At 38.7% G+C, this 26,239-nt stretch overlaps 2 protein-coding genes across 6 annotated transcripts in view; one reads left to right on the plus strand and one right to left on the minus strand.

Annotated features, from left to right (window-relative positions):
* Nucleotides 1-3,345, minus strand: part of ints9 (integrator complex subunit 9) — a 315,943-nt gene extending 312,598 nt beyond the window's left edge. Inside the window, exon 1 of one of the 2 annotated variants that reach the window (XM_051919331.1) lies at nt 3,143-3,345. In XM_051919331.1, coding sequence (XP_051775291.1) covers nt 3,143-3,151 — 9 coding nt within the window. In that variant the 5' untranslated portion in view covers nt 3,152-3,345. Of the gene's footprint in view, nt 1-3,112 lie in introns of both variants that reach the window. The other variant, XM_051919332.1, reaches the window with a different exon arrangement.
* Nucleotides 3,346-3,466: 121 nt separating this feature from the next.
* LOC114642857 (homeobox-containing protein 1) overlaps nt 3,467-26,239 on the plus strand; it is a 373,283-nt gene continuing 350,510 nt past the window's right edge. For all 4 annotated transcript variants that reach the window (XM_051919335.1, XM_051919336.1, XM_051919338.1 and 1 more), the window contains exon 1: nt 3,467-3,695. The gene's annotated coding sequence lies outside the window, so the exon portion shown is untranslated. The remainder of the gene's footprint in view (nt 3,696-26,239) is intronic.

Genomic DNA, 26,239 nt, shown 5'->3' on the forward strand with positions numbered 1-26,239 from the left:
CAGTAAAGTGTGTGCCAGAGGGTGCCTAAGCAACTGACAAAGGAGCATAAGCTCAAGCTTCTGATGTCTGTTCCCAACACTTGGCCCGTTATCATGAAGAAGGCGACAATTTTCTGCAGCATACAGTCACTGGTGATGAAACGTGGGTTCACCATTATGAGCCTAAAAGCAAGCGACAGAGTATGCAATTGAAGCATTAATCATCTCCTGTAGCAAAGAAATCTAAGACATAACTGTCGGCAGGAAAGTTGATGTTGACCATCTTCTGGGACTCTCAAGGGCCTATTCTCAAAATCTATCAGGAACATTGAACAACGGTCACAAGTGCAACATATTGTGACATGCTTCAGAGAGATTTGAAACCCACAATCCACTCTAAAAGATGAGGAAATCTGTCAAAGGGAATTGTGTTGTTGCACAACAACGCCTGTCCCCACACTGCAGCCCACACAATGGAAACCCTCAGACAACTGAACTGGGAGGTTATGGAACACCCATCTTATAGTCTGAATTTAGAGCTAATTTCCACCTTTTTGAATTGCTCAAAAAGCGTTAAGGGGAATGTGAATTTATCATGTGATTAAGATGGGAGAGCAGCGGTGCATCAGTGGCTATGCACTAAACTAAAAACATTTTTTACTGATGGCATTAAAAAGTTTGTACGACGCTGGGAAAATTGCATCGCAAAGGAAGGTGACTATGTAGAAAAGTGATTTGTAATTTGTTTTTGAAATTGTAATAAATAGCATAAAAAAAAGTATGGAAACTTTTTGAAAGTCCCTTGCACATAAAAGCCCAACAAAATACAACTCATTCCAAAAGGAAAAATATATTTAAAAAAAAATCCATATTCTGTTGAAGCCAACAGGTTAAAATGGGTGACAGACATTGTTGCAGTATGTAATGCTGGTGCCCCATGGACACAACATCTCACCTGTTCATATTTTTTGTTCTCACGTTACTGCCCATCATACCACTGCATCAGAACACCCGCAGAATGACAGACTATATATAGTAATTCTTACCCACACCAGAGACATCTTTGGCATAAATAAATAAATACAATTGTTCGTAGAAATAAATTCTTGCCATAAATACCAGAAAAAATAATTTATTTCCAGATTTTTTTTTATCTCTATGTTAATGAGCAGGGCACCTCTAACCATTTTCTAAAGTACTACTGGAAAGGGTGTAAAGCAGGGAGAAGAAACAGTATCTGACTGATTAGTTCTCTTCACTTCCCTCTAGTCATGCAATGACTTCCACAAGAAAGCCACTAACTGTGGTGCTAAGAGAAATGGCTGCAATTTATTTATTTTTGCAGGTAACTCATAGCAGCCTCCAAAAAAGTCAAATAGTATAGGTGGAGCTTAAAGGTAACATTGATTTGGCCATTGCCAACTGAAAGAATGGAGACTATTTCCCTCTGACACATTGTGCACTGAACAGATATGCAAGTTTGTGTTGCCACCAAGATTTTAGCTTGATTATTACAACCTTACTGGAAAAGGAAGGAGAAATAAAAAAAAAAAAAAAAAAAAAACTCATCACATGAGGATGTCAAAACAAGGAACCTTAAAAGAAAGATTTCAACTTTTGATCTTTCATGTGGCCTCTCAGCATTACTTTATAACGTTTATTCAAGATGTCACATCAATTGACATTCTCAAAAACTGCAAAGTACCAAACTGCATCCAATTTGCATGTAGATACTATATAGATATGATGCATGAAATGACATCTGTAAATGGGGCTCGAGAGTTATTTGTTGTTGAACTGATTCATGGTAAATGGTGAAACAGGCTGAACTACATATTTAACACAGATACTCTATGGCATTTTATACTAATTTATTTTCAGATACACCATGTTGAAGTCTGTGCTTCAGACGTTACGTGAACTTGGGTTTATGGGCTCCACCACAGATACTGACGTTTCTTTCCTTTACATAAAAAAACGTGTTAGCACAGTGTTTTCTAGTTTAACAACATGCCTGTTTATGAAACTACAATTCAAACACACCAAAAACTACATTATTTAGGATCTCATTTTACCAACCAATAAGTATGCAATGAACAAATTTGGTGTTCAAGTTGCTCAGCCTCAGTACCATGGCTAGTGTTTCTCACGTGAAAGCCATTGCATGACTGGACAAAAGGGAGCTACTACTGCCTGGTTTGCCCCACTGACTAACAGTGATTTAGAAAACGTTTAGCACCGCCCACCTTATTAACAAAGAGACGAAGAACCCGTAAAAATAAGTAAGTCAATACATGTTTGGCGTGAATACATACATCTTATTTATTAATGTATTCATTTTTTCAAAATATTTACTTATTTATTCTTTTATTTATGACGAGAATTAATTTCTACCAAAAATGTATTTCTTTATGCCAAAGATGTATTTATTTACTTTTAAGTCACGCTTCGTCCTCCACGCAAAGGAACCTTGCCTTCTCAGGAAAGAGACGAGTTTTTGTATATGGTATTAGTGTGCAGTCCAAACAGTCATTTTCACCAAAACACATCACTGTGTATAGAAGAATTAATCATTTACATGACATTTAATTAAAACATATGTATACAGTATCATTTATATTAAGCTTAACAAAACTTGAGCGTAGTCTGAAACAATAAAGGAACAATTATGGATAAACTAATATTTTAGAGTACCGAAAAACAATTATGGAATGTCAGCCTATATTCACCCTGGTAAGACAAGGAACATTATAAAATACCATAAACAGAATACTGCTTCGACGTTACATTGCAAGATATGAGATGTGCACGAAAAACTGTCTAAAAAATAAATAGTTCACTACAAAGACAAAACCTATTCACGTGCATGCCTCGGTAAAATGCGTACCACGCAAAGTACACGCTACAATTCACTACATTTCGTTATTCAATGTTATGCTGTCCGTAACATGTAGCACGTTTTATGTGGTCTTCAAAGGGACCTAACGTGGACATATTAGGCCAAAATTATAGGAGAAAACTACATTAATGTGTACATGGTTTAATCATACCTTTGTTTTAGGCGCTAGACAAAAAGTCGCCTACAATAAAATAGCTAAGGTATCTGGAAATTACCTTATTAATGAAGTCTCACCTAATTACTTCGAAATATTTAAGTACATACCAACTTCATTTCTGCACATAGAATAACTGATTGAAGATCAGCTGAAACTTTTTTGAATCCACTTCTTCTTAAGATGAAGAAAAATAAAAAAACTTTATAATTCTTGACGATTTAATCTATTGCTGAATCTTGTTTTCACGTGTTTTTCACAGTTCGTGATTCCACTACACTCTTCACAAAACGCGCACAGGAAATAACCCGGATATCCTGTCGTTTCTGCTAGCATCATGGGAATCGTAGTTTTATTCAAATCCATAAAATAGCTTTTATTATTATAAAATTAGGCAGGTTGGTCGTGTCATTGAACTACAATTCCCGGTGATCCACTGTCTGCTTCCAGTGTTGATATGAATATGGCTGCTGTCAGTTAAACAAAAGCAAATCAACCTACTATTTGACTGAAATCAACTAAGCCAAACACAAAGCAGATTAATATAAATATATATATGTAAATATTTTTTTGTCTCATTTTGATCACTACAGAGCGGAGTACGAGAAAACTGACATCAATTCTTAAATGATCAGGCGGCCGGAGGCCCATAATATTTTAAAGGTAATAACAGTCTCTTAATGTGTTCTTTCTTTCTTTTACAATTTGATTTAATTACCGTCACCAGGCATGTTTCCATGTTTTAGTTTGGCACACTTAACTAGGTCTAAAATTGCACGCTGGAAGTGGTCACTTTTTGGGAATGGCAAGAGAATATTTTCAGCGTGGTAATCATTTTTAATGACAACAATAATATGAACGTTTTCCATGTTATTCTTCTTCATTTACTACTGACGATTTTACAGAAGGATATTTTGTATTGTGAACATGCCATCGTGTAATAAGACTTTTTTCATTATTAAGATCACTTAGGATTTCATAATTTTACTGTGTAATTTTACATTAGAGTGTTTTAGTTTTCGTAGTTTAACTATCAAAGTGACTGTGTTTCAGGAATTAGATTGATAAACTCGCAGAAACGCACATTGTATTTTTTATAAGAATAGTGCTTTGCCATTCTTGTAGTTTAGCTCATATTAAGGATTGAATTAGTAAATTAAAAGTTTTTAAACTCAAACGTTAACAGATATATGTTAACTTTGATTGCTCGATATACCAAAATATCCATTTTCTATTTAAGTAGACGGATTCTTAGAATGTTTCAAGATTTTAGTCGAAACCTCCGAAAGTAATAAGCTATGTGTTAAAAATATAAGCGAGTATTATGTTTAATTATCTCGGTTTTCATAGTTAACTACTAGTATAAGAAACGGAAGACCCAGTGGAAGAAACTGGCACATTTGAACAGTGACAACTTTCACTTAATGAAATGCCAAAAGGAAAACCCACTAAAATGTTTTCGAATGCTGTCTCTGTCCTATTGGCTATATAAATACAGGGAGCTCCAGTTTCTGTATTACAGCTTGCCTGAATAGGGGGCATGAGCTGACACGAAAGCGTGAAAATTGTAATCTGTTCAGTTAGCCAATAAAAGGTGTAATTTTGCTTCACTTCTCATAACAAGACACATAAAATTGAGAAAGTATCAATAATTTATTATCAGAGCATTATATTTCATAAGTCAGTTACAGGATCTTGTTGGGGCAAATGTACGTCATTTAATTCAGCTTTTTCCAAACCCACTTAAAACTTTTGAATGATACTGTATAAAGTTTGATTTACATTATTCACCAGTACAGGAAATGTCCAGCATTAAACATACATTTAGAATTGCATCAGTTGATATAGTTCCCTATAATATTGGTACCCTTAGTAAAAAAAAAAAAAAAAAACAATATGGGCTATTAAAATGACTTTATCGTTTATCCTCTTGATCTTTCATTCAAAATATTTATGAAAAACAGTGGTGGGCTGGTGCCCTGCCCAGGGTTTGTTTCCTGCCTTGCGCCCTGTGTTGGCTGGGATTGGCTACAGCAGACCCCTGTGACCCTGTAGTTATGATATAGTGGGGTTGGATAATGGATGGATGGATATTTACGAAAAATCAAACCTGTAATTGAAGTAAAATAACTCACAAAGAAAAATTAAATTCTCATCCTAAAACAAAGATTGTTCTCAAATATGTGTGTGCAACAATTATTGGCACCCCCAGAAAGCTGTATGAGTAAAATCTCACTGAGGCGTATTTTCATGCATATTTTCCATTTTTAAGTTCATCTTACTTAGTAGGAACACTTAAGTGATCAGCCAGGATGACTTCCTATTTCGCTGGGGGTATGAATATGAGGTGAAACATAGGCCAAATTCTCTTAGTTACCCATTGCAATAAGATAGACCCAAGAACACAGTAATGATGAACAACAAAAAGGTCGATGAGCTTCACATATCAGGAATGGCTGTGAGAAAATAGCTTTAAATAGCTGAAAGCAACTGGAGATATTAAATAAATCCACCACCCAAAAATTATATAGTTTAAATGTTACTTACCCAATCTGAGTTGTAATAACGGGTGAGAAATAATTGTAATCTCCTGTTTACATTCAAAATGAGGGAAAATATTTATGACATATTCAAAAAGTAATGACAAAGTGAAAATGTCAATGGAAATCTCCCCCTTTCTCATTGACAATAAAAATGCATGCTTTTGTAATTCTAGGAAGAATACAGTAATTTTCAGTGTAAGTGGAAAACCTTTTTTGTTTTATTTGTTTATAAATGATTTCTATGTTGAAATATTTCCATAAAAATAAAGGTTTTATTTTTTGCCACATCCCCAACACTATCATCCATCCATTTTCAAATGAAGTTCAGGGTCATGGGGTTCTAAGGGAGGATCTAAATTTGAACAGAGCTCCAGTGTATCCTAGACACATATTTTGATGTATAATTCTAAGCCTGTGGGTGGGAGCATGTTTATTTATAAATACAACTTGAATGTATGCCAAGACTTTGGAAAAAAAAAAAGCCAAATTTTTTAAAATTTGACATTAAAAATATTCAAACTATAAAATAATATGAAACTTTGGAGGTACATGATGCCCTTCAGTGTTACTTAGAAGGATAAAATTATACATTCATCCACCAAGGGCTATCAAATCAAATGTCACTATTTGAATTTGATTCAGATGTGTTTTTAAAAAGTCATATGCAAGGCCAAAAACTGACATTAAAATGTATAAGAATAGTTGTTTGATTTACCTCACACCAATTCCAGCATCATTTTACCCTAAACATGATACAGAATACTGCATTGTATTACATATCTGTTTCTGAACGCCATTTTCATGATTTTTTTTTTGTAATAATGGATGGTTAGTTTGTGTTGTTAATAGACTGTACAGCTGTGATCCTTTTACTCTGCATCTTAAGACCATTTTTTTCTTTCACTCACTGTTTTCTTTTGGAATTTTTTTTTTTTTTTTTTTTTTTTATAACTAAGAACTCATTTTTAGCACTTTTCTGGCATCCTAAAAATATTGTTCTGTTTCTAATCCTGTTCCTGTTCAGTCTTGAACCTGAGGTCCAGGGCTTGCTACTACATAATGCTACAACTGTTAAACATCTATCACAGCAAGCAAAAGTTTGCTTCATTTCTGATTATTTGCAATTGAAAGTAACTGCCATATTTATGATCACATGGCCAAAACACTATACTTTTTAGAAACATAACCCAATATTCCTCACAGAAGATCTTTGAATCGGAGCATGCAAAATTTTTGTGTGCTAGCCTTTCATCCAAATAGAACAGGGTTTGAATTGCTTTATTTATTATTTATAGTCTGTGGCTTCTGTTTATGTTCTATATTTATCTTTTAAAAATAGATTGAGTTATTCTGTAAACAACCCAACCTTAAAAATAAATTAGCTATTTTGATAACCTTGTAGTATTGTGTCAAATATATGAATATCTGTTTGTGCTGCATGTTATGGTAAATTAATTATTTTGAACTTGTGATAATTCTTGTCATAACTTCACCCTCTGAAAGGGCATTCAGCATTGGGGGAAGTGTGGTCACATGCCAGAGGGCAGCAGTAAACCAGAAACTGTTAGTAGGAATCCGTTTCTAGCAGAGAACCAGTGAAGAAGGCATTGGTGAATTTTAAAAGAAAAAAAACTGAAAAGTGCCAGTTCTAGAACACAAATCGAGAAAAAATTAAGATGTTCCAGATTTCAGTAGCGATATAGAATTAAAAGTTCTGCATTCGCTGTAATTAGCAACACTGTTTTTGAAAAGGGATCTTTTGCTCTTTTTATAATCAAGAAAAAAGTGAGCTGTAATTATTTAGATTTTTATAACATTTCAAGTGCTTATATTTTCAGTTTTCTTTTATTTGGCTAATTTATAATTCATGTTTATACTGTTTCACCTCAGATTTATCACAGAAGAAAATACTTCCAGCTGCAAACAGTGTCTAACCATGTTTATGTCTATAATCATATTAAATGTGAAGAGCCTTTTTATTTTTTGAGTTTGCAATACGGTTATTGGTATTGTCTGGATTGTAGAAAATATTGGGATCTCAGTTTGAGGTCATTTAACCCTCACATACCACCTACTGGGTCTAAAAGTTAAGGAAAATTTGTGCGTCATTTACCTGGTACAGTAGAGTAAGGGAGATGATGGTGAAGATGGATTGAAAAGTTTCATAAATGGATCCTACATGCAATGTTGATAATGGGCAGGCACAAATAACTTTTCTATCTCAGTCATTCCTTACCTTAGATCAACTTTCCAGGTTGTTGATGAAGGGCATGATTACATTGGCTATGTGGGACTGAAATGTGTAAGTAGTAATGGAGCACATTGGCTATGTGGGACTGGAATGTATAAGTATTAATGGAGCAACATGTATACAAAAAGAGAGTTACACGTAGAATATTCAACCTATTGCCATAGGAACTTCAAGAGCCTTAAAAGGGGATGCTCCCCTCAGTGTATCTGAATTGGAACAACTAAAGTCAAAAATAGGGCAAAAGTTGTGGGTTGCCAGACAAAATTGACCTAGTGCCATGTTTAATGCCTGCATCTTTGCATCTAGCACAAAACATGCCTGATGGTATTAATAGTGCAATCTTTCTTTCTACAGTTTTTTCGGAGCTTACACTCAGTGATTTAAAAAACAATTGAATTGAGGCAATTCAATCCACCAAGACTGTAACAGAAAAAAAAAAGACTTTGTCTAGAGATAAGTATGATAAAAGACTTTATTCAAGACCAAAATGTACAAGGTTTTTTGTGGTAACCTACAAAGGACCAGCTTGCCTACCATCTTACAAAAATGTGAATCTTCCTATGTATCTTTTAAACCAGTTAAAGAAGAAATATGACATGTTAAATGACTAGTAAAACCACATTTAGTTGGAGTTGGGAGAGGGTAATTATTAGTTCTTCTGTGCATATAATTGGGAGTGTTTATGCATGCTCCTATTTGTAGTGTCATGGTACTGCATTCCTATTGGGAGTGTTATGGTACCCTTGAGTGAACAGTTTTGGTTATGCGTGTGCCAGTGCTCATGAGTGGCAGATAAAAGTTAGTTGCTAACGTCAAGTGTTTTATCTTTATTAAGTTTAATATGCTCACTCTTTAATTATTGATTAATTCAGCAGCCCTGGTCACAAATATTTAAAAATATTTTCTCAGAACTCCCTAGACTAATTCCTGACCTCCAGATTAATAGTCACTACCTCAGGGTACCATGGCCCATGCAACAAGAGTGCTGTTTTTTTATTGCTGTACTTTTTTTTTTAATATATATAAATTCGTCCACTGTCTCTAAGTTGTGTCTCTAGTCTCTCCATTAATACTGAAAGACATTGAGATCTGAAATTAGCATAATTCCACCTTTCCATCCATCTTCGATTCCACAATCAAATTCAAGGCAGTACTGATCCTAACACAGCTGGGAACAGGACTGAGTGCATTATACTAACATTTTTCTTGTCCCGTTACTAATAAGTGATGCATTGAAAATCAAGCTAATAGCTTGTTTCGTATGTGATCCTTCACTTACATGAGTATTTGGTCAGGGAACAGGGTTTGAAAGAGAGATTGAAGAAATGTATGCTATTAATTATGCATGTTATAATGCATCAAATTATTCACTGATGAATAGCTGGAATGCATACCAGTCAATTAGAATGACAGAAACAGCCAGTGCTCCAGACTAAAAAATGAAACAAATAAGAGCCAAATGACATGCTTAATTGCCAAATTACAGAAACAATATTGTCCATGTTAACATAAAAAGACACTTCTGGTGTCTTCTGTTCTGTGCCTGTAGGTCTGTTCACCTCTTTTATTGCCTGATTCTTGCACTTCTCTATTGAGGCTGTCCTCACACTTTAACAAAAAAGTAGATCATTTTAGATAGATAGATACTTTATTAATCCCAAGGGGAAATTCACAATAGAACATCAATACTCTATAGTCACAAGTGCGTGTACTCATTAGATTTTCTGCCAGTAAAGGTATCACTGACTAACATAATAACACTGTCGCTTGGCCATCATGTATACTTCTCCTTTTGTTTGTGCTGAGCTAACGCTGCACACAGGACTCGGTATCAAATGGTTCTAGTGAAGGGCCTTCAGAGGTGCTCCCGATCAAATCCTACAACGTTGAGACATTAGGTGGAGTTGCGTAGCCCTAACCTTTTTACTGTTTGGTGCAGAAAAGCCTGGTGATTTAATCTAAATGCAAAACATTCCTGAAATCTATATAGTTAGGTTATTTTGTCAAGGTGACCTTGCATAAACTATTGTAAGACATGTCTGCCAACTGGTCCTGCGGTGGGTTGGCACCCTGCCCGGGATTGGTTACTGCCTTATGCCCTGTGTTGGCTGGGATTGGCTCCAGCAGACCCCCGTGACCCTGTGTTCGGATTCAGCGGGTTGGATAATGGATGGATGGATGGATGTCTGCCAACTGTCCTTTATGAGCAATCAAAGATGTATTCTCTCAGCCTGGACAACCTCTGCATCAAAACAGTTAAAGTACATTTCTCTAATCTTAGGAGTGCACCTTCTGCTCCTGATGTACCCATATTAAAACAAGCTCTGCATGGCCCAGTACATGGATTTTATTTATCCAGTAGTTATGCTGGTCTCCATTATTAATGTAGATTTTATTGTGCGTAGTATTCCCTGAACAAGGCCATGTTTATACTCAGTTAAACCAACGAGACTGTTCATTGCTACATTAGAAAAAAATTATTTGCAGTATGTACATTATCGCTTCCAAATTCACCATTTCAACAGTCAGTAATGACTGAGATGTAGTTTTTCTTTGCAGTTCTACATAGTGTTTGCACTTTATGTTCGTCAAAAAAGCACCTAATAAATTCAGCACACACTATTTCATTTTAATTCACATTTTATGCATCCATTTTATTCTTTTTCATTATAAGGTTTGTGCTTAGTGCTGGATGGTATACCTGTTCATACCAAAAAACGTTTATTTTTGTTATGATATGGATTTTTCTTATACTGCAACACCGGTTTAAATAGCCTAAACAACATTCAGAAAGTGGTGCAGCGGGAAACTGTTTAAGGGGGGGGGTCCTTTTTCACTGCTGCACCGCTAAACACGCATACAACGGAGTACATGCGTTAGGGAGGTATTGAATGGTGAAAATGGACAGAGAACATTCTGAAACTGAAGCTGTAGCAGATGATAAAGTTGAACATGATGACACAGAAGAAAGTTTGCTGAAAAAAGGAGCCGTGTCTGTTGTCTTGAGATACTTTGGTTTTAAAACGTCGGATGTGGACCATTATGTTCAAATGTGTGAATACTGTTTCTATACTACTGAATAATACTGCAAGCCAAGTTGTACTTGTTTCATTTTTTTTTTTCTCAACACTGTGTAATGTACCTGGGTACTGTGTAATAGTGTGTCGACATGTTGAATTTATTCTCGACATTTCCACTTTAATCTCGACGCTTATGACGAGAATAAAGTCGACATGTTGACATGTTACACCTGTGGGATACCCATTCATACATCCAGTTTTTTGGAGCCTTGTCACACCTGCCATAAAGTTCTCTACATTGAACGTACACCTGGGAACCCCTTACTGCAAGGGAGCAGCACTACCAGTTATGTTTAATACCTGCTTTAATGCATTTCATCATGAAAATGTATCTTCGCATTCTACATTTTCAGAGAGCAGGAATATCATGAAGTGAATGTATTCTGTGCAGCGATTGCTGCCTGCGCCTCCTCTTAGTGCAGAGGAAGTCAGTTTAAGAAGCGCGTAGCGATTAACAACTGGGTCGGGGAACACTTAACACAAAGCATTTAATGTGCTACATTAACTTATGATAGGGTTTGAGAAAATCTAGTAGATTAAACATTGATTTTAGGATGAAGTTTAGTTTATGACATTCTACTTTAATAACAAAATAAACTATGAGAATAAAGTGGAAATGTCAACTTTAATCTTGACATATAGTTTTTTTTTTCTTCACCGTGTCCATATTTTTTTTTTTTCCACCGTGTCCCTAATATGCTTCCGTAGGGCTATATAACAAAAAGCATTATAAATGCAAGTTGCAGTTTTATTATTTATGTATATAGCTTAGCTTGAAGCAAGGTCCATATTATTGCAGTTTGCCTTAATGATGGTTCAGTTGGTAAAGATGTCATCACCAAGTTGTACTTGTTTTATTTTATTTTAATTTGGTGAATACTGTGTAATGCACCTAGGCTTGAAGTCTTGGAAGTAATAGTGCAACTTCCACTAATAATACTATTATTTATTTTATTGTTATTATTTCTTAGTTTAAATATTATGCAGTTTAATAATGGTAAAGTTGTTTAAAAAGTCGCTTTAACGTATCAGTGGACAGAGATTGTTAACATTAACAAAGTGTAGTTGATTTACAAAGAATATTTACTGTTTATTCCTATTATTAAGACATGTTCAGTGCAATACAACTTTTGACAAGCACCTCTGGATATTTTACTAAGTCTAGATGCCTCTTCGGATGGTTGAAAATATGTTGTCAAAATTTGTTCAATAAAAAGGTTCTATATTTTGACTGCATCTGTCATGCAATGTGATTCGTTCTCTTCATTAGTCATCCATCCATCCTCTTCCGCTTATCCGAGGTCGGGTCGCGGGGGCAGCAGCTTGAGCAGAGATACCCAGACTTCCCTCTCCCCGGCCACTTCCTTTAGCTCTTCCGGGAGAATCCTGAGGCGTTCCCAGGCCAGCCGGGACACATAGTCCCTCCAACGTGTCCTGGGTCTTCCCCGGGTCCTCCTCCCGGTTGGACGTGCCCAGAACACCTCACCAGGGAGGCGTCCAGGAGGCATCCTGATCAGATGCCCGAGCCACCTCATCTGACTCCTCTCGATGCGGAGGAGCAGCGGCTCTACTCTGAGCCCCTCCCGGATGACTGAGCTTCTCACCCTATCTTTAAGGGAGAGCCCAGACACCCTGCAGAGGAAACTCATTTCAGCTGCTTGTATTCGCGATCTCGTTCTTTCGGTCACTACCCATAGGTCATGACCATAGGTGAGGATAGGAACATAGATCGACCGGTAAATTGAGAGCTTTGCCTTATGGCTCAGCACCTTTTTCACCATGACAGACCGATGCAGAGCCCGCATCACTGCGGATGCCGCACCGATCCGCCTGTTGATCTCACGCTCCATTCTTCCCTCATTTGTGAACAAGACCCTGAGATACTTGAACTCCTCCACTTGGGGCAGGATCTCGCTCCCAACCCTGAGAGGGCACTCCACCCTTTTCCGGCTGAGGACCATGGTCTCGGATTTGGAGGTGCTGATTCCCATCCCAGCCGCTTCACACTCAGCTGCGAACCGATCCAGAGAGAGCTGAAGATCACGGCCTGATGAAGCAAACAGGACAACATCATCTGCAAAAAGCAGTGACCCAATCCTGAGTCCACCAAACCGGACCCCCTCAACACCCTGGCTGCGCCTAGAAATTCTGTCCATAAAAGTTATGAACAGAATCGGTGACAAAGGGCAGCCCTGGCGGAGTCCAACTCTCACTGGAAACGGGTTCGACTTACTGCCGGCAATGCGGACCAAGCTCTGACACCGGTTGTACAGGGACCGAACAGCCCTTATCAGGGGGTCCGGTACTCCATACTCCCGGAGCACCCCCCACAGGATTCCCCGAGGGACACAGTCGAACGCCTTTTCCAAGTCCACAAAACACATGTAGACTGGTTGGGCGAACTCCCATGCATCCTCCAAGACTCTAAGGGTGTAGAGCTGGTCCACTGTTCCGCGACCAGGATGAAAACCACACTGTTCCTCCTGAATCCGAGGTTCGACTATCCGATGGACCCTCCTCTTCCAAAACCCCCGAATAGAATTTTCCAGGGAGGCTGAGGAGTGTGATCCATCTGTAGTTGGAACACACCCTCCGGTCCCCCTTCTTCAAGAGGGGGACCACCACCCCGGTCTGCCAATCCAGAGGCACTGTCCCTGATGTCCATGCGATGTTGTAGAGACGTGTCAACCAAGACAGCCCTACAACATCCAGAGCCTTGAGGAACTCCGGGCGTATCTCATCCACCCCCGGGGCCCTGCCACCAAGGAGTTTTTTGACCACCTCGGTGACCTCAGTCCAAGAGATGGGGGAGCCCACCTCCGAGTCCCCATGCTCTGCTTCCTAATTGGAAGGCATGCTATTGGGATTGAGGAGGTCTTCGAAGTACTCCCCCCACCGACCCACAACGTCCCGAGTCAAGGTCAGCAGTGCACCATCCCCACCATATACAGTGTTGACACTGCATTGCTTCCCCCTCCTGAGACGCTGGACGGTGGACCAGAATCTCCTCGAACCACCACCTTACCGTGGTGGAGGGGTTTGCGTGTCCCAATGATCCTAGGAGCTCTGTTATCCGGGGATTTATGCCCCTGGTAGGGCCACCCAAGGCAAACTGGTCCTAGGTGAGGGATGAGACAAAGTGCGGTTCAACAGACCTCCTATGACGAATAAAAAATTTGGATGGCGTTTTCCCTCGCCTAGACGCGGGTCACCGGGGCCCCCCACTGGAGCCAGGCCTGGAGGTGGGGCTCGATGGTGAGCGCCTGCTGGCCGGGCTTGCACCCATGGGGCTCGGCTGGGCACAGCCCGAAGAGGCAACGTGGGTCCCCCTTCCCATGGGCTCACCACCTATGGGAGGGGCCAAGGAGGTCGGGTGCAGTGTGAGTTGGGTGGTGGCCGAAGGCGGGGACCTTGGCGGTCCGATCCTCGGCTACAGAAGCTGGCTCTTGGGACGTGGAATGTCACCTTCTCTTCATTAGTGCCACCCCTTTTGAAAACTATCACTTTATGGGGCCATGCAAACCTGTATTAATACTTGTGTGCACATTAAAATGTTTTTTTTGTACAATTCTCATGACAGTGGAATAGGTTATTTTTAGCCAGTCTACTGCAGTAATTGCAGTGGAAAATGTGGTTAGCATCCACTCATGCATGGGAAAAAAAATACCGTCCAATACCGTGAAACCGGTATAATTTTGAAAAATACCACGATATAGAATTTTGGTCATACCGCCCAGCACTATTTGTGCTATATATTTTGCGAGTGGTAATTCCTTGCATGCAATAATGTGTTACATTACATTGTATTTTCAGTTCTTTAATAAAGTCCTTCTTGGCATACAGTTAGGTCCATAAATATTTGGACAGAGACAACTTTTTTCTAATTTTGGTTCTGTACATTACCACAATGAAGTTTAAATGAAACAACTCAGATGCAGTTGAAGTGCAGACTTTCAGCTTTAATTCAGTGGGGTGAACAAAATGATTACATAAAAATGTGAGGCAACTAAAGCATTTTTTTTAACACAATCCCTTCATTTCAGGGGCTCAAAAGTAATTGGACAAATTAAATAACTGGAAATAAAATGTTAATTTCTAATACTTGGTTGAAAACCCTTTGCTGGCAATAACAGTCTGAAGTCTTGAACTCATGGACATCACCAGATGCTGGGTTTCCTCCTTTTTAATGCTCTGCCAGGCCTTTATTGCAGCGGCTTTCAGTTGCTGTTTGTTTGTGGGCCTTTCTGTCTGAAGTTTAGTCTTCAACAAGTGAAATGCATGCTCAATTGGGTTAAGATCAGGTGACTGACTTGGCCATTCAAGAATTTTCCACTTCTTTGCTTTAATAAACTTCTGGGTTGCTTTGGCTGTATGTTTAGGGTCATTGTCCATCTGTATCATGAAACTCCGCCCAATCAATTTGACTGCATTTAGCTGGATTTGAGCAGACAGTATGTCTCTGAACACCTCAGAATTCATTCGGCTGCTTCTGTCCTGTGTCACATCATCAATAAACACTAGTGTCCCAGTGCCACTGGCAGCCATGCACGCCCAAGCCATCACACTGCCTCCACCGTGTTTTACAGATGATGTGGTACCCTTTGGATAATGAGCTGTTCCACGCCTTCTCCATACTTTTTTCTTGCCATCATTCTGGTAGAGGTTGATCTTGGTTTCATCTGTCCAAAGAATGGTTTTCCAGAACTGTGCTGGCTTTTTTAGATGTTCTTTAGCAAAGTCCAATCTAGCCTTTCTGTTCTTGAGGCTTATGAGTGGCTTGCACCTTGCAGTGCACCCTCTGTATTTACTTTCACGTAGTCTTCTCTTTATGGTAGACTTGGATATCGATACGCCTACCCCTGGAGAGTGTTGTTCACTTGGTTGGCTGTTGTGAAGGGGTTCTCTTCACCATGGAAATGATTCTGCGACCATCTACCACTGTTATCTTCCGTGGACGTCCAGGTCTTTTTGCGTTGCTGAGTTCACCAGTGCTTGCTTTCTTTCTCAGGATGTATCAAACTGTAGATTTTGCCACTCGTAATATTGTAGTAATTTCTCGGATGGGTTTTTTCTGTTTTCGCAGCTTAAGGATGGCTTCTTTCACCTGCATGGAGAGCTCCTTTGACCGTATGTTGTCTGTTCACAGCAAAATCTTCCACATACAAGCACCACACCTCAAGTCAACTCCAGGCCTTTTATCTGTTTAATTGATAATGACATAACAACGGACTTGCCCACACCTGCCCATGAAATAGCCTTTGAGTCAATTGTCCAATTACTTTTGAGCCCCTGAAATGAAGGGATTGTGCTAAGAAAATGCTTTAGTTGCCTCACATTTTTATGCAATCGTTTTGTTCACCCCACTGAATTAAAGCTGAAAGTCTGCACTTCAACTGCATCTGAGTTGTTTCATTTAAAATTTATTGTGGTAATGTACAGAGCCAGAATTAGAAAAAAGTTGTCTCTGTCCAAATGTTTATGGACCTAACTGTATTTTAACAGGTGTTAGACATGATCTGAGCTAAAGTGGTCTACTTTTAGGTACACTTTGCATTTACTCCCTCTCTCACGTGTATCTGTGTGTTTCTGTGTGTGTGTGTTAAACCATTTTTGTTGAAGTAATTTATTGCCTTCAAAAGCTAAGATCTTCCTGCAACTATATGACCAGGTTTACAACAAAGATGTCAATGCATCAGTTATTTAACTTTATTATATCCAAGTCAAGCTTCGCAGTTAGGAGACCCAGGTTCGCTTCCTGGGTTCTCCCTGCGTGGAGTTTGCATGTTCTCCCCGTGTCTGCGTGGATTTCCTCCGGGTACTCCCGTTTCCTCCCACAGTCCAAAGACATGCAGGTTAGGTGCATTGGCGATTCTAAATTGTCCCTAGTGTGTGCTTGGTGTGTGTGTGTGTGTGTGTGTGCGCGCCCTGCGGTGGGCTGGCGCCCTGCCCCAGGGTGTGCTGGCTGGGATTGGCTCCAACAGACCCCCTTGACCCTGTAGTTAGGATATAGCGTGTTGGATAATGGATGGATGGATATCCAAGTCAAGGACTTCTCAAAGCCATGACCTTCTAAAATGCCGTTAGTCTGTTGAATTATTTGCTGAAATTAGATGATTGTTTTGATGCACTGTTGTCAATACTCACTCCATGCCTGCTGCGTCATTTCTAAGGATCAATTATAGTAGTCCGAGAACTGGAACTGGAAATGCACTAAATTCTTTTTAAAAACTCTGTAGTTTTACGTTTTGCCCTTAACAAATGAACTAGCATGCGAAAGCTTTGCAGGATCCTATATTATATAATAGCAAAATACCCGCGCTTCGCAGCGGAGAAGTAGTGTGTTAAAGAGGTTATGTAAACATATATCTACATATACATATACATATATATACATACATATACAAATTTACACATCTACATATATATATATATATATATATATATATATATATATATATATATATATATATATATATATATATATATATATATATATATATGCACATATATATATACATATGCACATATATATATATATACATATGCACATATATATACATATACATATATACATATATACACATATCTACATATACATATATACAGTATACATATATACATATATATATGTAAACATATATATACATATACATATATACACATATCTACATATACATATATACAGTATACATATATACATATATATATACACATATACACATCCACATATATATACATATATATATATATATATATATATATATATATATATATACACATATCAGCATATATATACACATACCTATACACACATACATAAACAGACACATATACATCCATCCATCCTCTTCATATATACATATATAGCAAAATACCCGCACTTCGCAGCGGAGAAGTAGTGTGTTAAAGAGGTTATGAAAAAGAAAAGGAAACACTTTCAAAATAATGTAACATGATTGTCAATGTAATTGTGTTGTCATTGTTATGAGTGTTGCTGTCATATATATATATATATGCATTTACCTTTTTAATAAAAAGCGAGCTTTTAAGCCTGAGAAATCACTCCGTAAATGCACACGTTTAATTCTTGATCACTTCAAAGAACTGAACTATCCAGAACATTTCAGGCATACATCCAGCATTCAAACTATGTATAAAAAGCACAACTGTTAAAGGAATTCAGCATTTCTTAATTGAAAATGTTCCTTTAATCCTTAACATGTCTCAGTGAGTCGTTCTGGTGGTTTTACTTGACATTTTGATATTTTGGTTAATTGTGTTTGCAGTTAAGATGTTCTTTCCTGATTTATACTTGTTTTCTCGTTAATATTTGTTTCGCTGGTGTTAGTGTTCTGATTAGAGGTTATTGGTCCTTTGATGTCTTGACGGTTTCTTCTTAGAACAGCTCCTATTACGCAATTCCGTCACATACTGCTCTATTGTTTCTCCGCTTTTCTGGAAACATGTAAAAAAAACTTGTGCCGCTCAAACGTCACATTGCGCTTTGGGTTGCAATACGTTTCGAATTTTTCAACTATTTTGTTTAATTTCATATTGTCTCCATCTTCTTCAAACTGAAAATTGTTATACACCTCTAGCGCCTCTTCACCAATTACATGTAGAAGCATAGACGCTTTCATTTTTTCAATTTTCCTATCTGCTTCAATCGCAGCAAGATACAACTCGAATCTCTGTTTAAATCTTTTCCAATTTTCAGCTACATTTCCCTTTAACTGGAGATTTGGTGGGGGCTGTAATCCTAACATATTTGTTTTTCTCTTTTGCTAGAATGTCTTAGCGCTTTCTGATCACGTTTTCGGGTTACTAACAGACACGTGATTCGTTCAAAAGCTGAACCTCTTCTTCACATTCCTCTTCCAATCCGCCACTTCTGACACCATGTAGTGATCTTGTTAGGTTCGTAGTTTAATCAATACACACAATTGAAAGATATAATAACTTTTTAATAGACAGGCTTTAGAGATATTTACTGTACAAGTTACTAATCGTTCTTTAGTTCACGCCCATTCTCCTACTTGCATCGGCATTCACAGGCATTACTAATCATTCTGTACGTATCCCTTAATAGACCTTACTAATCAACTATCATTACAAAATCCAACGTGGTTTGTGCCCTTCAGAATGAAAACAGTTAGCATTTACCGTTTTAATAAAAGGCGAGCTTTTAAGCCTGAGAAATCACCCCGTAAATGCACACGTTTAATTGCACATGTGTTAATATGCATGCTTACACAGTATTAAAAGACAGTCAAAAATTAACGTCATTTACCTTTGTTCTCGCGTTTGATAAAAGGCGAGCTTTTAAGCCTGAGAAATCACCCCATAAATGCACACGTTTAATTGCACATGTTTTAATATGTATGCTTACACAGTATTAAAAGACACTCAAAAATTAACGTCATTTACCTTTGTTCCCGCGTTTGACTCGTGCTGTAAATCTCTTCCTTGTTTTTAGTTCAAGTGATTACGTAGGAGGTGTGATGACGCGATACGTGACTCCGCCTCCTCCATTAGAGTATATGGACAAAAAACAGGTTCCAGTTATGACCATTACACATAGAATTTCGAAATGAAACCTGCTTAGCTTTTGTAAGTAAGCTGTAAGGAATGAGCCTGCCAAATTTCAGCCTTCCACCTACACGGGAAGTTGGAGAATTAGTGATGAGTCAGTCAGTCAGTCAGTGAGTCAGTGAGGGCTTTGCCTTTTATTAATTAGTATAGATTAGTAGCCTCTAGGCGTACTTATTTTTCACTAGTAGATACTTTGGCATTTTGCTTCTGTGGGACACAGAGGTGTGGTGTGCACTTCTACCTCTTTATCATAAGTAAAAAAAATATTCAGTAAAATCAGATATATTTGTTTTTGCAAAAAAAAAAAAAAAAAAAGCCAGGATTTTGTTATGCTCAGTGCGACCAAGGAAGCAAGACCGTGTTTGTAAAATTACTAACAAACAGTATTATACAACATGGAGGCTTCAAACAAAACAACTACTATTTCTGCTGTTGCTGACTGACTGGATATAGATATGTGCTGTGAAGGATTGCCGGCTTTCTACTCCGGCCCTCACCCCCAGGCCGCCAGAAGGAGCTCTCCCGACAGCATGAACGTGCCCCGAATTCCAGCAGGGCATCATGGACTCTGTAGTTTATATGCACAGCCCTGCTGGATACCATGGGGGCCTCCAGGAGTCGCTGTAGGGAGGTTGTCGGACTCTTATGTGCCCTATAACCCGGAGGTGCGTCATGATCACATGACAGGAAGAAACGATGTGCCTCCGGGGTGAAGAAGAGTTTTTTATATGACCCGGAAGTGTTCCTAGTCACGTGGACAGAGAGGGCGAAACACTTCCGGATCAGGACTATAAAAGGACTATGGGAAATCCCAGACGTCGAGCTGAGCTGGGTGGAAGGGTGGCAATGCGTCTGGGAGTGTGGAGGATTGATTATTGTGAATTGTTTATTGATTTATTATTGAGTATGGTGGAGAGGAGGGTGCTTTGTGCACTTTATTATTAAAATAAATATTCATATTTGGACTTTTACCTGGTGTCTGACGTCTAGTCTGAGGGTTCAAGGGGTCACGGAGACCTTAATCTTTCACAGTGCATATATGTGCATATACTCCTCATGGCCCCTCACATTATAGCTAAGCTGTTTCACGTAGAGATTTCATTGACCACATTTCTATTTAGGGCGGCGCAGTGGGTAGCGCTGCTGCCTTACAGTTAGGAGACCTGGGTTCGCGTTCCGGGTCCTCCCTGCGTGGAGTCTGCATGGGTTTTCTCCGGGTACTCCGGTTTCCTCCCATAGTCCAAAGACATGCAGGTTAGGTGTATTGGCGATCCTAAATTATCCCTAGTGTGTGCTTGGTGTGTGTGTGTGTGTGTGTGTGTGTGTGTGTGTGTGTGTGTGCGTGTGCCCTGCGGTGGGCTGGTGCCCTGCCCGAGGTTTGTTTCCTGCCTTGCGCCCTGTGTTGGCTGGGATTGGCTCCAGCAGACCCCGTGACCCTGTAGTTTGGATATAGTGGGTTGATTAATGGATGGATGGACATTTCTATTTAAGGCTTATTAGTTATGCCTCGATACAGTATATACATGCTAAAATAAATACATTAAAAAAAGAAACTTGTATTCAGTATACAAGCTGTATTCAGCTTGCAATTAGTTTTCAGTGTGCTGTGCACATCTTGGTCACAATTAAATCTAACGTTGTCAGTTATGAACAGATTTAAAAACTGTAAAGGATAATATAAACCCAATATATTGTGAAGGTGTGTGCTGGCTCCATGTTACCGGTCCCTTCAGGGAGCCTCTTGAACCTGCCACCATCAATAACGTTATCAAGATAAGCTGGGCAGATGAGGACACATACAAATTGCAAGGGGTAGGTGCAAAAAGTGCTAAAGTGCTTTTATTAAAAAACAAAGAACACAGTGTTCAAATAAATAGTGCAGTGCTTCAAGTTCAATAAATAAATAAATAAACTATTAAAACAGTGCTTGTGGAGGTTAAAAACTAATCCAATAAAAATCTGTTAAAAGTGAGGTTAAAACACTGTGCACTCATAAAAACCTGTGAGCCCTGGTGGATCTCTATCTTGGCATCTTCTCCCCTTTTCCTAATTGGACATTGCAGGAGGAGAAGATGCCCAACCGACAGTCACAGCCATCCTTTTTCCACAGGTCCAGGTCCTTACTGTCCTATGGTGTCCAGCAGGGCTCCTAATCCGGACCTCACTCCAAGGCTCAGGCTCCTGTGACCATCCGTGATCCAGGCAGGGATCCCTGACTCCCACTGCCTTCCCAGACCTATGCAGAAGCAGCATCCAGGTCACTCTACCTCCCTCAACCGCTCAGCCAGTGTGATCCACTTCAGCAGCCCCAAGCATCCCTCTCGTTCATTCATTCGCTCGCTCGTTCGCACCGGCTCTGTCTGCCTTTGTGCCTTCTCTCCTGTCTTCTAACCTCCTGTTCTTTCTTTTCTCTTTCCTTTCATTTTTTCCCTTTCTGTCCCATGCAGGCTCCTTTTATTCTACTTTCCTAATTGGGTGTGGGTGTGTTGGGTGAAATTCAGAAGTAGCATCATCGAATACAGTTTGTTATTATCAGCTTTATCTATCTTGCTGTTCTTATCTGAAGAACTATTGCTCTAGTCATACTATAAATTAGTGTGACTGCAAACTCTGTTCAAACAGCCACCTACAAACCTATCAGCTGAGAGCACATATGCTGTTTATGCTGTGAGAAGTAAACTTGTGTGTTTGGTGCTTACATATGACTGAAAAAGTAACTCTGCATATGAAAACAGGGGTGCTTGGTGATGGTGGTAAAGGGATCAAAGCTGTACTGAAATAACTACAGATAAAAAAGCTGTGGTGTGGTACCCTGCACACTGTGATCATATTACATCTGGTTTTGTGCAGTCTGTCATTTAAAATATGTATTCTGTAATCAGAATTGAGAATAGAAATCTATTAATCTTGTGTTTAGGTGTTTCTAGGCGAGTGACAGTGTTCATAAACAGTGGTTTTAAGTCACCAATCAGTAGTGCATTTCATATTTTAAATTTATCTAAGAATTACTTGGTTTCTCATTTAATACACATACTGAACACTTGGCTGACGGATTTTTTTTTTGTAATTACTGAAAAACTTACTCAATGTTGTTGTTTTGATGATAGTGAAAATATTTTTTATCAAAGATCAGGTTAACCTTACTACTTATCATAGCTTGCCTAGAGATCAGTCCTGGAGAGACAAAATTCCCATTTTGTGACTTCAGTCATTTCGTTTAAAAACTACTGTGTATACCATATTTTTTGCTCCATAAGACACACCTGACCATTAGACGCACCTAGGTTTAGAGGAGGAAAACAAGAAAAAAAATATTCTGAACCAAATGGTGTACTAATATGTTTAATAAAATATAGCAGAATAATATTTCAACCATGTAAATTCAACAGCGGTATTAAGAAACATCATCACTGTCATTAACAAATAAGGAGAGACTTTAAGGTTCAAGCACTCTTCTAGTTTTATGGAAACCCCAAGAACTCCTCATCGCTAGTGTCAGAATTTAAGAAGCTCAGTTGCTCACAATCACTTTGCAGGAGCACGTACCTATCATCACGCACGTTTGGACCAATGCTCCCTGAAGTTATATCGCCAGTCTACAACAACATTTATTTATATTGCACATTTTCATAAACAAAGTAGCTCAAAGTGCTTTACATAATGAAGAAAAGAAAAATAAAAGACAAAATAACAAATTAAAATAAGACAACATTAGTTAACATAGAAAAGGAGTAAGGTCCGATGGCCAGGGTGGACAGAAAAAAACAAAAAAAACTCCAGAAAGCTGGAGAAAAAAATTAAAATCTGTAGGGGTTCCAGGCCACGAGACCGCCCAGTCCCCTCTGGGCATTCTACCTAACATAAATGAAATAGTCCTCTTTGTAGTTAGGGTTCTCACGGAGTCACTTGATGCTGATGGTCATACAGACTTCTGGCTTTTAATCCATCCATCATTTTTGGTACATCATGGTACTTAGAGTAGATGATGGTGGCGCAAGCCACCACCAAAAGGATACCGGAAAAGGAAACAGAAGAGAGAGTAGGGGTTAGTACAGATTTTAGAGCCACCATGAATAGTTATTATAATGAATTGGATATACAGAGTCCCATCTATATTTGTAATGCCACAAAGCCCTTCATCTCGTGTTTTGTTGTAGGCTTCCAGTTTGAAAAACGAGAATGCGGTGCAAGCACAGCCCTCGATTCAAAAAATTGCTCTGCATACCTGTTTGTCTCGTCTGACAGTAGCTGAAAGGCAGCTTCAGGAAAGAACAGCCTGAAGTAGTCCAGTGGCTGGTAATCTGTCGTGTCCAACAGCAAGCCATACTGTCTTGTGAAGTCCGGTAGCCAGTTTGGCTCCCACGGATCAAAGTCTAGGTATTCCTTCCACACGAACCTTGCCATATGTGCATCGGCTGCACGAATGGTGTCCCGATCAGCTGATGCCAGTTCCTCACTCTCTTGTTCGATTTCCTGATCACTCTCAACAAAATCAGATTCTGAAAATCAGAGTCTGACTCAGTGATAATGCGCAAAACATTTGTTTTCTGCACTCGCTTCGCTCCCTCGGGAGATGTCGATGCCATCTTGCCTTTGTGTACATTTGTTTACATTTCGCAACTCATGCACACGCAAGGATTAGATGCCGAGTCAATGAGTCTAACATTCCTCCAAGCACAGAGGGAATGCCTGTAACTTATCAGTGAGTTTTGTGAGTTTTGTCGTCCCCTACCCCTGGATGTCGACTTTTGTCAGGTAATACACATCATGGTCTGTGACGCAATATTCGCTCCATAAGACGCACAGACATTTCCAACCTTCTTTTGGGGAAAAAAGTGCATCTTATGGTGCGAAAAATACGGTAGTTTCTTCTTGAGCTGCCCTTTTGTTATGTTTCAAGCAGGGTTCCTCCCACAGCTTATGTTTAAATTTGTGTTTTTGTCTTTTTGATCATATTATAAAATTTAAGTATTAAATCCTTTAAATATTATTGTTTATGTTTATATTGTTATATTTAATTGTAAAATTATTAATTTTCTCTCAGTGTTGATTACCATTCAGTTTTTATGCATGAGAGTATGGTCTGCCTTGTTCCTTGTGTTTTATTGGTGGTTCCCCAAGAGGTGAGTCCACCAGTCTATCACCATTGGGGTACGTGCCCAGTCCTATAAAGGCTAATGGTAAATGCAGTGTAGAGATGTCACATGAACTGGTTTTGCGGTACCAAGCTGATACCAAAGTTACAAAAACATAATGGTACTAGCTTTTTTACAGTATTGGTAGTATTGAGAAAGTTGGTGCCATACTCCTACATGATTGCGTGACTGCAAGTAAACCAGTTACTTTGGAAGCCACAAAAATACTTGAAAACTGCTTGAATAAAATTTCATATGGCAATGTCTTACATTGGTGATGATACAACATAAAGCAAAAGTCATGTCTTGAAGTGCTTTGAGTTTGTGGCAAAAGAATTTCATTGTGCTTTTGCAGAGGGGAAGAAAAAGCCAAAACACTGAAACACACACAGGTTCTAGTTAATGCTTCTTTAATCCCATTATGGAATCGGTTCAGAAACAGGTTTATTCATAGATTGCCAAACTAGTATTAGGTTTGCAAAGTGATGCTGAGGTCTAGGATCTTATATTTTCAATTTTCTCATTAAAGACGTTCATAACGTCTGTACTGCTAATGTCTGTTGGTATTTTGCACTGTAGATCTAAATTCCCAATTGTTAAATTAGCCACTGTTGTAAACAGTACATGAGGATTATTATTGTTGTTACCTATTATTGTAGAGTACCAGCCCAAGAAAGCTTTAAAGAGGGCTTTTTATATCTTTTAACACTTTCTGTCCATGCAATTTGAAACACCTGATGCTTTGTTGCTCGAGTGTTCTCATTAAACCAGAGTGAGTTTCTATGTGCATTCATCACTTTTTTTTTCACGGGGCGCTAATGTATCCAGAGCCTTTCTCAAGATTTCATTATAATTCATTGTTAGCTGACCTAAATTATTTTTTCATGATTACACTTTATTTATTTGAAAGTTCTGGAAATTTTGAAGCAGAGATACAATCTAGATGTCACATTGTCTTTGTTTTAATTTGTGAATGTATCGGTAAGGGCAGAACCAAACCAAACATAAGTAGTGATCAGAAATAATTTAATAGAGTAGTATTTAAATGTTGAATTTAAATGTAAGTTATACTTAGATCTAACATATTTATGATTATGAGTTGGACTATTGGCAATCTGACAAAATCCTGCTGAGTTTAACAAATAAATAAAATATTTCCTAAAAGTGTCAGTTTAAACATCAATGTATACATTAACCTCCATCAATGCTGCACATAGTGCTGGGCGGTATACCGGTTCATACCGAAAACCGTTTTTTATTTTTGTTATGATAAGGATTTTTCTTATACCGCAACACCAGTTTAAATTGCCTAAACAGCGTTTGGCGGGAAACTGTTTAAGGGGGGACCTTTTTCACTGCTACACCACTGAACAGATACAACGGAGTACATGCGTTAGTGGAAGTGTTGCGCAGGGGCTCTTTTTCACTGCTACACCGCTAAATAGGCATGCAACGGAGTACATGCGGTAGTACATGTGCGGTGAAAATGGACAGAGAACATTCCGAAACTGAAGCTGTAGCAGACGATAAAGTTGATGACATAGAAGAACTTTTGCCGAAAAAAAGGAGTCACGTCCGTTGCCTAGAGATACTTTGGTTTTAAAAT

This window comes from Erpetoichthys calabaricus, chromosome 15 (genome assembly GCF_900747795.2).
Source record: "Erpetoichthys calabaricus chromosome 15, fErpCal1.3, whole genome shotgun sequence".
NCBI lineage: Eukaryota > Metazoa > Chordata > Cladistia > Polypteriformes > Polypteridae > Erpetoichthys > Erpetoichthys calabaricus.